General features: G+C 38.2%; 1 protein-coding gene across 1 annotated transcript in view; it reads right to left on the bottom strand.

Annotated features, from left to right (window-relative positions):
* Window positions 1–4,114, bottom strand: part of LOC150077728 (sorting nexin-17-like) — a 229,762-nt gene extending 225,648 nt beyond the window's left edge. The window contains exon 1 of the mRNA XM_090384829.1: window positions 4,032–4,114. Within this exon, the coding sequence (XP_090240955.1) occupies window positions 4,032–4,091 (60 nt within the window). The 5' untranslated portion in view covers window positions 4,092–4,114. The remainder of the gene's footprint in view (window positions 1–4,031) is intronic.
* Between the last annotated feature and the right edge of the window lie 9,790 nt (window positions 4,115–13,904).

Here is a 13,904-nt window from a genome sequence, read left to right as displayed (position 1 = left end):
ACGCTTCTTGATTAGACCGGGATTCGAGCCCGTCACCACCAAATACGGAGGATGCAGAAAGGTCAGGGAATGACCACTGCATATCCCGGAGCAATATGGCCTAGTTGCTAATGCTCCTAAAAACCAAAAAAAAAAAAAAATCTAATAGCAAAATGACCATTATCTTACCATAACTGAGGAATCAAAAAGCCTTTTCAGCAACTTGCTTTAGAGCTTTCTGGATCTACAGGAGAGGTTGTGTCCAGGCATACCATCTATGCCTTTCTGAAAGGGGCTTCATGCAGGACAACCAGCTGAATGTGACTTCTACACAAACTATCCTACATGGGTGTCAACATGCCTAATTAACCAGCAAATGGACCCACAGCAATGGGCCATTCTGCTCTTCACTGATGAGTCAATATGCCATCTTCAACTGGATTCTTGATACTTTCATCCAAAGGAAATGGAATACCAAATTCCATCCCGCTAACAATGTGGAAAAAGGTAACAGTATGAGTTCCTATGTGGACTGCCATGGAATTAGATGTTGAAATGATATCCTTGATTCTTATGCTTCCCTTTTTGTAGGAGCAAGAGTCAAATTCTTTTAATGGATAATGCACTGAGATCTCAGAATGAACCATTACTAGAGGGGATGTATAACCTATACTTCCACTTTAATAACCCATACGGATATTACAATACTTTTATATTTGCTTAACTACTAATAATTCTTCTGCAGTTATCAGCATTAGCCATATGGTGCAAGGAAGCCCCAGGCTTCCTTGCACCATATGGCTAATGCTGATAATTTTTATTTTTTGGCTAATGCTGATAATTTTTATTTTTATTATTTTGACACCAGTCAAAATAATAAAAATAAAATAAATAATATAAATAAAAGAAAGAAATAAAAATAAACTACCAGTGATATAAACGCACTGAATAAATCTATAATAACACCTGTGAACTTCAAGTTTTTTTTTTTTTGGTGGGGTAAAAATAGAATATTGAATAATTCATATGAAGTTGCATATTTTATTTTGACAAAAAAACCTTAGAAATTCATGGATATACTTTAAAAGTACTGATAAATTTGTATATAAATTTATGATTATTTTAATAGTGTATTTCTCATCCATGATTTTTTTTTTTTTTTACTTCAGGACAATTTGCAGCTAATTATTGTGAATTGCTAAAACACTCCCTACCACCATGCTATAATGAAATAAGCAAAATAAGCAAACTAAACAATAAAAAAAGAAAATTAAATTAACCAGCAATTTATATTCACCTAGAGATGCACTGAAGCCCTTGCATCATTCGGTTGCACAACTGCATAACCATGCAGAAATCTCCAAAACAAATACTAATATCAACTTTTCCTGTAATGAGTGGCAATAATCTCAAAAAAGCTGGGAACTGCTGCTTAGGTAAAAGACAAGAGTTTAGGATGGAATAAGGAAATAAAGCATTTCACTGGCTCGATCTGAGAAAGTAGTTCAACCATAAAAAGAGGAAGATAAATAAAGCAGTATAATCAAGAAATAGGGTGCTAATTCAATGCTCTTTCAAAAATTGAAAGCTTTTCTTATATGTGGTCAGTGTTCCTTTACTGCTCCTGTGTTATTTTTTTTCAGTTGACCATCTGCGGACAGTGACAGCATGTGGACTTAAGCTCTTCAGAAACTACTACACATAATCAATAAACTAATATCATTTTTATTTTGATAATGTCACCCAACAAACAAATTCAATATCCATTAAAAACTCAAGGCACTGCTGTAACCAGTTTCAGAACTATTTGGTTCATTCATTGTACAGAAAGTATGCTCAATTAGCAACCTCATGTCAAGAAGCATATGGATGTATCGAATCTAAATGAGCAGCTTAACACTAGATCAGAAGAAAACTGAATGAAAACAACTTCTGTCATGTGTATATCAAAACCCACCCGATAGGTGGGCTGCATGAACCCAATATACAGTACAGTAAACCCTTGATTTAACAGACTAATAGGGGAGAAGGGGTGTCCGTTAATGCTGAAAGTCCGTTAAATCGAATGTAACCTGGGGGAGGTGTATTTTTTATTGTTCTTAATGTAAAAAAAAAAACTTTAATACAATATACAGTACAATATAAAATTATTAAATTATAATAAATAATATGTAATATTCTGTTGTAAATATAAAACGTTGCAATTTGGCCTTTGATTTACGGATATCAGAAACTGGTTTTTTACGTTAAATTTTACAAAAACGTGCTACTGAGACACCTTGCTCTAATTTCTCCATTAGCTCTAATTTCTGAGCCACATTTAAGTTCACACGCTTTCTTTTAACACCTCTATCACTTGATGCCATTTTAAATTGTAAGGACTGCAAAATTATTTAATAAATAAAGTCACAATTCAGAAATCACAGAAACACTGCATACAACCTGACCGCGCGATAGCTTAAAGCAGACTGAGACCGAAACAAAGCGAGTCAGTAGACCTGCAGTTTAGTGTCCTGAGTCACATTCAGCTTGCAAGTCACCACCTGCTCTTATCTGTAATCTGGGAAAACAGCTATTTGTGGTTGTTGGTATGTCTAGTTTTACTGTTGGTTGAGGAACTTTCTCACTATCGTACAGGTATTCGGGATTGCGACTTTCTAGAGTTCCTTGTAGGTGTTCGCTGGGAGACCTATTGCTGCTAGGCTGTTATGTAGTCTTTGGCACCCATACCTGTGGTTAACACAATGATCAGGATGGTCGTTAAGTGATCTAAAAGTCTTAATGGTTTCATAGCCTCATTTAAAAAATAACCATTACACATAGGCTCTCTTGAGTTGAATGGGCGTTCAATAAAACCATAACCTAGATATTCATCCAGATACTGTCGACACTTTTTCTTTTCAGCACTTGACATTGTTGTAATGGGTTGAATAACCACAAAGAATTAAATAATAAAATGAAAACTATTTTTATTTAACTCTCATAGCCCATGTCACTCACAAAAGCACTATGGATCAAAAATAAACAACTTCCACAAGGAAACAATAAATCAATACTAACTGTTGTTCAGAAAGTAGAAACAATAGACTCAAAGATTTCCTCATCCCAATCATGCCTCATATATAGACCAAAGAAACAAAGGGATAAATAATTAAACCATGCCGCCGCCAAGGTTGCAGCTGTCCGAAAGGCACAAACACCAAGTTTTTTTTTTGGAGACATTACCTCTGAAAGCACTTAAACATTTAATGCCTATGAAAAGCAACGGTGATTGAATGAAATCATGCCAACTATCTTCCTTTTATCAAAATTTCTCACTCACTCCTAATATAATATACCTATATGTTAAAAATCAGTTGTTTCAGAGGAAAACAAAATCCAATGAGAAAAATTAAATATTAAGGAATAAGGTGTCGTCAAGTAGAGTTGAACTTTAGAGGGGCCCAAAACCACTGTAATACACATGGTTTTTCGCCCCCCCAGAAACCAATTTTCGCCCTCGTTGGGAATCCCTGAACTGAACAAACCAAACCAAACCAAACATTTTTTCACCTAGCCAAAAATGTGTCTATAAAAAAAACCCACTTCTTTTACTTGAATCCATCCCGAATATGCCCATGCCTGCAACGCGGTGACAAGGTATACCCGTAATCTGGAGTTCAGCCTTGCTTGTGTAAATAGAAAATAAGGGTAAAATACCAGCGCCTAGAAACAAATTCTTGTTGGTTTACTTCCCACAATATCGCTTCTCGGCCTTTTTGGCTTGGATCGTATTGTAGTATTATTCGTTATTTGATCGTTCCAGCTGTCAATATTAATTCTAATAATTCTGCTTATATTGTGGGAAAAAACCACGATAAAACTGATAACGGGCTCGCAATCAACGAAATCATATAGTTTTCGTTATGAGAACTACAAAACACTCAAGTAACTAAATCCGGAAGTTAAGAATAGGAAATGGGCTATGATGAACAGTTTCAGAACAGCGTAGCAGAAAATCGCGCAGATGTTATCAGTAATCAGCATCATTATTTATAACTCGAAAAACTTACAACGTAAGACGACCCATTATCTTCTTTAACTTCTTGAGTATCTGGGATGGAAAAATGCATCCTGTTCGATTAAAACATTCGCCACAAAATTAAAGCAGGACGGCATGCGCAACAACCGACACTTATTAAAACAGAAAGATGTGACTCTTTGGCACCAAGGTAGATATCACTACCTCTCTTGGCACTTTCGTTGTCGGTGGGAGCAGGACAATGCCACTTCGCATATACTGCCACCTGCAAGAGTGACTATAGTGCTGTATTTCAAAATAGGAAGAACACACAATTTCATCTATCACATTACTATACAGTATATGAAAATATAATACAGTATTGTACTTGGGTGAACCCACGTTCCGATTTTGGGAGTAACAACCCAGTGTCCTCCCCCCCACAAAACAGTTTTGGGAAAGCAATTTTTGCCCCGATTTTAAAGTATAGCTATTTTTGTGAACTAAATATGCAATGTTAAAATAAATAATACACAATTTTATTTTAACAGCATCATAATATATAGATCAAAGGTATATTTTACATCAACCATTATCGAAATGCGAGGCGATTTCTTTTTAAGGCCAGTGGCAAACTCAGGCCTTATTGCTTCATATATATTATGTCTGTAAACTGCGTGTATTTTTTGATTGTTTATACCGATGGGATTCGAATTCAGCCCTTTCCCATCCGGTATCGGCGAGGACAGCGATTTAACCAAATGGGCTGTCCACGAGGACTAGAGAGGTGATTATAGCATTCTATAAGACATTGCAAATATAGTGACCAAAAATATTGGTAGGATACTATGATGTTGTCACAAAGGAACTGGATATAAAAAATAATTCTGATATTCAATATGTTGATATTCATATACTTGAAATTTAGGAAAGCATTAGATACTGTTACACTTTAGCATTAGCATTAGTTATTGTAGGGCATACTATGCAAGAAAGCAAGCTGACACAGCATCAGCCAAAAAAAAAAAAAAAAAACCTTATCATTTCGCCCATCCAGTCACTCCAATTATTATTATTCCTCTTATATTATTTCTCCCTGGTTGGGGGTTCCACCTCGTGACGGGTGTTGCTACCAAGTACACAGGGTGGTTGTTGTTATGTCTGGTTTTACTGTTGGTCGAGGAACTTTCTCACTATCGTACAGGTGTTCAGGATTGCGACTTTCTGGAGTTCCTTGTAAGTGTTTGCTGGGAGAACTATTGCTGCTAGGCTGTTATGTAGGGTCTTTGCCACCATACCTGTGGTTGACACGATGATCGGAATGGTCGTTACTTGTTGCCACATCTCTTTGATTTCCTGTCTTAAGTTTGTGTACTTCCTAATTTTTTCCCATGAGTTTTCTGCAGTTTGCCAGTGCTGGGTATTGCTATGTCAATCAGAAAGGTAGCATTTTCCTTCTTGTCCACAAGGGTTCTACTATTATTATTATTATTATTATTATTTGACCAAAGCATATGACTTAATTGATGTCCCAATATTGCAACAAAAATTACTGAAATATGGTATAAGGGGAAGAATCAATCAACTCTTAGCATGTTATTTAACCAAAAGAAAAATAACAGTTGAAGTAGAAAATACAAAGGGAAAATAATATAATGTAAAGAGAGAAGTACCTCAGGTAAATTACTCATGCTGGGCCAATCATGTTCAACAACTATATAAATGACATATTCGAAGTATTTATGCAGTTCATATAATCTTATATACAATTGGAAAGAACCTGACAAAAATGGCTAAAGATTTACAGCAGAATGTATCATGCAACTAAGTTTGTAATATTTACAAACTTAGTTGCATGATAAAAAATTAGCACTCAGCTTTGAAAAAACAAGATTTTTGGTAATTAGACCTCCTCATCAAACCTTGGACATTCATCCCTCTATTAAATTACATAAACGTGAATGCCTACATGATAAGAATTTCTAGAATTGCAAATGTCTAACTGTGGAAGAAGTTTCAAATCATTGTTACCTTGGGTTATGAATTGCCTACAGTCTGAGTTGGGCAATTCATATAACAAATTTGTACAAAAAAAATGAGATTTTATGTGTACTTCTTTTACTACATTAAGAATAAGTTAAATCATAGAACAAAAGTTACCTTATATTATGCATGAGTGGACTCCCAACTCAATTATTTAGTAAATGTATGGGCACGAGCAAATATAACTGAAATAAGGGAAATAAACAACTTAATTAACAGGATTTTGAGACTTTTAATGGGGAAAAACTCTTGGAATGACCTGAATAAGAGAAGGCAATTTTTGTTGAAATATAAAATACTTTATCCAGTTCAAAAACTGAAGTTAAATTTAATCTTGAAAAATCTTAACACTATTTTTGAAGAGTCGAATCTGGAAAGGAATGTCTCACATAATTTAAGAAACCCAAAAGCAATTGTTTTGCCTAACCCTAGGGTACTAAATAGATTTGGAGAAAATCATACAATGAATATAATAAATAACTTGTTGGCTAGTATAGATTTCAGGCTCAGGAGAAGTTGTTCTAGCTCCAAATTAAAATTCTTAATAAGAAAATTTTCGATACACAGTGATACAGTAAATTGGAATTGCTATACAGATAAGTGGCTATCTCTGTTTGCAGTGTGGAATGTACTATGTGTTGTGATTTCATTATCTTTACTGTTAGATAACAAATTTATATACAAAAACTGTTGTAAATGAAGAATTACAACTTGTTGTCAAGCAATGTACTTTTCTTAACAAGTTCATTTATTGTAAACAAATTCTCTTGACGAAAAATAAATTGCATTCTATTGTATTGTATTATTATTAGATATATGGTGCAAGGAAGCCTGAGGCTTATGCTGCACCGGCCAAAAAAAAAAAAAATTCCCGAGTTACCCTAAGAGAGAGAGAGAGAGAAAGAGAGAGAGAGTCAAAAGGGAATCACCAAGAAAGAGAAGAATGATGATATCCAGCTCAAGACCCTGGGTATGCCAAGCCCATACTCACCAGATGTGAGCCCCTGGGGTAAAACATCGCGTAATAAAAATTATTAAGTTTTAATTATACTTTGTAAAGCAGTTATTAATTAGTCCAAACTACATTTTGAACAGGCTAAGTGTAGAAAACTTGCTTCTTGTGCAAATGGTAGCCGAGCATTCTGGAATTTCCAAAGCTATTGGCCGAAATTTTTGCCTATCTCTGTTCCCGCCTCTGTCAAAACCAGATGGTCCTATTGCAAAATCAGCCAAAGATAAAACTGACCTGGTAGCAACCTATTTTTCTTCCAACTTATGTATTGATGATCTTGGTAAATCACCTCAAACCGTTCCCAGTACAATCCATTCAATGATCCTGTTGTCTGTCAGAAGGATTTTTGATGAATTTGATGCTACGAAATCTCCAGGTCCTGATGGTTTATCTCCAATTCTTCTGAAAACCTGTGCCCGTGAACTTACTCCTGTTTTGTGTCGTCTTGCTTCAATTTCTTATTTCAAAGGTGTTTTGCTTCTGCTTGGAAATTTTCTCATATCCAACCAGTTCCTAAAAACGGGTGACAAATCCCTTCCATCCAATTATCGTCCCATTGCGATTACTTCTACTCTTTCCAAAGTAACGGAGAAATAAATTAACTGCCAACTCTTAAATTATCTGGAAATCTTTCATCTGGTCAACGATCGCCAGCATTGATTCTGTCAGTGTCGTTCCACTGGTGATATTCTGGCGGCTTATGTACATCTAGGCAAGAACTTCCAGAAGAGACAGAAAACGGAATAAAGACATCAGAGAGAAAATGGAAGTGAAAAAAGAATATTGACACTATCAAAGAAAAGCGTTTCACATGGTACGGTCATGTAAAACGCATGCAAAAAACCAGATATCCAAAGGCTATCCTGGAATGCATACCTCCTGGAAGAAGGGGAAGAGGAAAACGTAAGAAGACATGGATGAATGGAGAACGGGGGTGAATGACAACCTGAGGTTTAACTTACCAAAATAGCTTGAACCGCACTTTATGGCGGGAAAAAATTCCTACCAAAAAATAACTTGTAGGCCGAGGAAACCCATTGTAAATGGAAACACTTCTCTTGAACATGTACATCTATGGACAAATTCAATGGACAGCTTTTTGGTTAAACCCAAGCCATTTCTCTTGTCATTTCAAAAGCTTTTGATAGTGTTTGATGTAAAGGTCTCAATAAGTTTCCATCCTTTTGTATGTGAGCATTGTATTTGGGTATCCAGTTTTCTCTCTGACTGATGGTAGACAGCTGTCTTCTTACTTCTCCACTAATGTTGGTGTCAACCAAGGCTTTTCTTTCTCCCACTCTTTTCCTCTTGTATATTAATGGCCTTCTTCCATTGACCGGAAATCCTCTCCATGGGTTTGCTGATAACAGCACATTACTTTCCCCCTTCCAGTTTGTGAAACCCTGCCCTGCTGAAGAGCTTCAACTTCTCGAGTATCCACTGCCAAACCCTTAAATGCTGATCTCCAGTGGGGCAAAGAAAACTTAATTTCAATCGTTCTAAAACTCAGTCCTGTCTTATATCTCGCAAAAAGGATTCTTCTCGCCTATGCTACCTTCGGTGACAGACCGATTTCTAGGCAAGATCTTGGGGATTACCCTGACCTCTAATCTCTCTTGGCACAAGGGCATTACAAACATTGCTTCCTCTACATCTAAAAAACTTGATTTTCTCTATCGCTCTCGGCGAAAAGAGAAAACAAGGCTGTTTTCTTTCAAACAGCTATTCATTCTGTACAAATCGCAAATCCACCCTCCCATGGAATATTGTTCCCAAATTGGGGCGATGCCCCCAAAACCTCTCACTGGCTTCTAGCAGGCCTCATCTTAACAAGGATATGGAGCTGTTGGAACATGTTAACAAGGATATGGAGCTGTTGGAACGAGAACAGTGAAGGGCAATACGATTACTGAATGGAACGAATGTTGGCTCTTGCGAAGAAAGGCTTAAATTTTGCAGATTACAGTGTCTGGAGACTAGGCACCTGCGAGGTCATCTGATTGAGGTGTATGAAGCCTTGAATGGTTTGAGCATGCCCAATGCTGATGAGATTCTTCCTCTTGCCCAGAATAATCACCTGATAGGTCATAAATTCAAATTGAGGAAAGAGAGTTGTGCGGAAGTTTGTCTTTAGCCAGCGGTTAGTTCATTGGTGGAATAGACTTCCATCTTTTGTTGTGGAAGTTGATAGCTTAAATAAATTTAAGGCTGTCTTGGACAGGTATTTGGAACGAATGAAATGGGAGCGTTTTTTTTTTTTTTTTTTTGGCTGATGCTGCATAAGTTTGCTTTCTTGCATCATATGCCTCTACTAATACTAATGCGGTTTATTTCTTTGGCAATTCTTTACTTTTTATTTAATTTAATTTACTTTATTGTTTATTATTAGTTATATTTTGTAGTTTTCAATAATATACTGTACCTATGTAAATTTAAGCAGATGCCATTACGAAATTTTTAGTGCGTATCCGCTGGAACACTTCCGCTAACCACCGTTTGGGAACCACTGATCTAGACTAAAACACTTTTAATTTTTATTATTATTATTATTGTTGCTGCTCTTATACATTATTTCTCCCTGATTGGGATATTCCACTCCGTGACGGGTACTGCAACCAAGTACACAGGGTGGTTGCAATGTCTGGTGATACTGTCGGTCGAGAAAATCTCTGACTATCGTACAGATGTTCAGGAGTGTGACTTTCTGGAGTTCCTTGTAGGTGTTCTCTAGGAGACCTATTGCTGCTAGGATGCTATGTAGAGTATTTGTTACCATACCGGCGGGTGACACGATGATTGGGATTAGCATTAGCATTAGCATTAGTAGAGGCATATGATGCAAGAAAGCAAGCTTATTCAGCATCAGCCAAAAAAAAAAAAAAAAACAACCACTACTCCCATTTCACCCCTCAATTCGTTCGAAATACCTGTCCAGCTGAGCCTTAAATTTGTTTAGGCTATCAACTTCAACAACAAGCGATGGAAGTCTATTCCACAAACCAACTGCCCGCTGGCTAAAGGCGAATTTCCGCACATCTATCCGACATCCGTCCTTCCTCAATTTGAATTTATGCCCTCTCAGGTGATTATTCTGAGCAAGAGGAAGAATTCCATCGGCATTGAGCATGCTCAAGCCATTCAAAGCCTTGTACACCTCTATCAGATCACCTCGGCGATGCCTAGTCTCCAGGCTCTGTAATTTGCAAAACTTGAGCCTTTCTTCGTAAGAGCAACCCTTTGTTCCATTCACTAATCTTGTTGCCCTTCTCTGTACTCGTTCCATCAGCTCTACATCTTGAAATGAGGCCTCCAGACCTGTATACAGTACTCAAGGTGTGGCCTGACCAATGCCTTATACAAGGGAATAATCACATCCCTGTCCCTGCTAGAAAAATTCCTGTATATCTTTGACAAGACACCATGAGCTACCCTTGCAGCTCGTCTGCACTGCTCAGAGAACTTCATATCTGCCTGCACAATTACCCCCAGGTCCTTTTCATTCTCTACCACTGTCAGCGTAGTACCACAGAGTTGATACGTTGATCTGGGGTTACTGTTTCCCATATGTAGTACTTTACATTTGTCAATGTTAAACTTCATTTGCCACCTCTCAGCCCATCTGCTCAACCTTTCCAGATCCTGTTGCAGCAGCATAGTATCAGTAGTGTCCTTAACAACCCTGCCAACCTTTGTATCGTCTGCAAACTTGGACATTAAGCCTGATACACCATCATCAATTTCATTTATAAATACAGAAAACAACAATGGACCCAACACTGAACCCTGAGGAACTCCACTAATAACATTAGTCCACGTTGAGCAGTGTCCATTGATTACCACTCTCTGTCTTCTGCCACTCAACCATCCCTTTATCCATAGCAGCAATTTGCCTCGAATGCCACACTTCTTCAATTTGTGCAGCAGTCTTCCATGCGCAACAGTATCAAAAGCCTTTCTAAGATCCAAATATATAATATCAAAGTTATTCCCTGCATCCAGTTCTTTTGTGACTACATCATAGTATCCAATCAAATTGGTCACACAAGACCTGCCCTTAACAAACCCATGCTGTGTCTGAGCTATAACTGAATTCTTGTCCAGATGATCCTGCAGTGCTTCTTTAACCAGTGCCTCCATTAATTTTCCTGGAACCCAAGTTAAACTAACAGGTCTATAATTACTTGTGTCAGCCTTTGATCCTCCTTTGTGAATTGGGGTTACATTTGCACACTCCAGTCCATGGGTACCTCCCCTGAGTCCAAAGAAGCTCTCATAATTATGGCTAGGGGTTTGCTTACTTCCTTTGCTGCCTCCTTTAATATAACTGGATAGATCCCATCCACCCCGGGTGCCTTTTTTATGTTTATCCTCAACAATTTTTCCTCCACTTTCCTCTCAGTTATTAGAAAATCATCTAGCTCACTGCCAATGTTTACTTCACCTACGACATTCCCCTTCCTGAATAACTCCTCATGTGTGAATGTAGATGCAAAATACTCGTTTAGATTGTTAGCCACCTGAGCTGGATCCTCAACTGTTGAACCATCAACATCCAGTGGACCAATCTGATTCATCCCTTTCCTTCTTGAGTTTAAATAGGTAAAGAACTCTTTTCTGTTTTTCTTTGCATCCTTTGCCAAGGATTTCTCATAATCTGCCTTTGCCTGCCTAATCTCCTTTGTGACTTGGTTACAGACCAACTTATATCTATCATAGGCTTCCACGTCACCCATTAATTTGTATGTATCCCATGCATTTTTCTTCTCTGCCATATGTCTCATTAGTTCATCTGACAACCATTTAGGCCTGAACCTTGAACAATATTTCTTGGTTGGTATGTAAAGCCTGGTAGCTTCCAAGATTAGTTCCTTGAATGCTTCCCATTTTGAATTTGCTGTTGGTAACATCATCAGTTGGTCCCACTGTATAGAATTTAAATACTGTCTCAGACCATCATAGTCGCCTTTACGAAAGCAAAAACCCTTCCCTTTACCTCTGATGGTAGTTACCTCCTTGAGTAAATCCCACTTCAGCACACTGTGATCACTGCCACCCAGTGGTTCATTTATCTGCAGATTCCTAATGCATGAAGAATCACTACTGATAATCAGATCAAGAGTATTGCTCCCTCTTGTTGCCTCACGAACATGCTGGTGTAGAAAACAATCATCCAATAAATCCACAAAAGCCTTGCTAGTGTGTGAGTGACCAACCCACAAATTCCAGTCAATATCTGGGAAATTAAAATCCCCCATTATAAGACTCTCTGATTTACTGGCCCATTCTATTTCCCTGTACAGTGTCTTATCATATGGTTGATATTATATGGATGGTTGATACTTCTTGCATATGCCACATCTCCCTGATCTCATGTCTCACGTTCGTGAACTTCCTAATTTTTTCCTCATGGGTTTTCTATACATTGCTAGTGCTGGGCACCGCTATGCCAATCAGGTAGGTAGCTTTTTCCATTTTGTCCACAAAGATTATGTCCGGTGAGTTGTGCGAGATGGTCTTATCCGTTATTATGCCGCCGTACCAGTACAGCTTGTGGGTTCGGGTCTCTAGTACTGCCTAGGGTTTGTACCTGTAGTATGGTACACTTTCTTTGGTCAACTGGTATTTCCTCGCTAGCTTCTGATGTATTATTCTGGCTACCTGGTCATTTCTATGAGTGTACTGAATCTGAGTAATCACTTTACAACCTGTGGTGATTTGTTGGATCGTTTCTGAGGCCGGGCGACATTGTCGACATGTATCATTTGACATTCCGAGCTCATTTGCGATGTATTTTCTACAGTTTCTGGTGTTGATTACCTGGTCTTGGATGGCCAGCATGAATCCTTCAGTCTCGGGGAAGAGCGTCCCGCTTGTGAGCCATGCATTGGAAGCAATGTTATCGATGTGATCTTGGTGGAGGTCATTGTAGTGTCTGCCATGGAGTATCTTCTTTACCCATCTTTCTAACTTCGTTTCTTGTACCGTCTGGGCGAGAAGAGTTTCCTCGCTTAGATTGAGTGGTGCATATCACTTATCTATATTCCATATGGCCTGGTGGAGTGGTGCGGTGTTGTTCTCGAAGTAATCCTTCAGGTTAACTATCGCAGTTTTCTGTTGTTCTATCAGGTCTATCAAGCCCATTCCGCCTTCTTTCCGAGGTATTCTTTTACTTTCTACTGCTGACTTCGGATGGTGTTGGCGATTCTTGGTCATCATTGTCCTTGTCGTTTGCATGATATCTTCTAGCTCGGTGTTAGTCCAATCTATGACCCCGAATGTGTAAGTTAGTACTGGAGCTGCATAAGTGTTTATGGCTTTCACTGTGTACTCTCCGTTCAATTTTGCTTAAAGCAGTCTTCTTAGTCTCTGATGATATTTTTCGGTCAGGCACTTCTTGATTTCCTTGTGTTCTAACTGCTCAGCCTGCATCATCCCTAGGTATTTGTAGGTCTCTCCATCTGTCATAGCTTCGATCTGTTTACCAGTCATCAGCTGGTAGTTTCAGCCAACTAAGTTTCCCTGGTGCAGTGTGTGGGTCTTGCATTTGTCTAAACCAAATTCCATACTGATGGCCTTGCTGAATTCTTCGGTGATCCGGAGTAGTTGCTGCAGTTGCGGCGTAGAGCTTGATGTCATCCATACATCAGGTGGGTGAGGGTGTACAGGTTCTTCCTTCCTTCTTTGAGATTATATCCATACTTGCTACCGTTGAGCATGGTGGATAATGGGTTGAGTTCTAGACAGAAGCATAGTGAGCTCAGAGCATCTCTCTGAAAGATTCCTCTTCTAATGTGGATTGGCCTAATGTACTCGACCTTAATGGTGGTACTCTATTTCGCCATTGTTGCTCCTAGGAAGTTTGTCACTATC

This window comes from Mastigoproctus giganteus, chromosome 11 (genome assembly GCF_048544385.1).
Source record: "Mastigoproctus giganteus isolate SK-2022 chromosome 11, ASM4854438v1, whole genome shotgun sequence".
NCBI lineage: Eukaryota > Metazoa > Arthropoda > Arachnida > Uropygi > Thelyphonidae > Mastigoproctus > Mastigoproctus giganteus.
The sequence above is the reverse complement of the archived record's forward strand: the minus strand, read 5'-3'. Positions and strand labels throughout refer to the sequence as shown.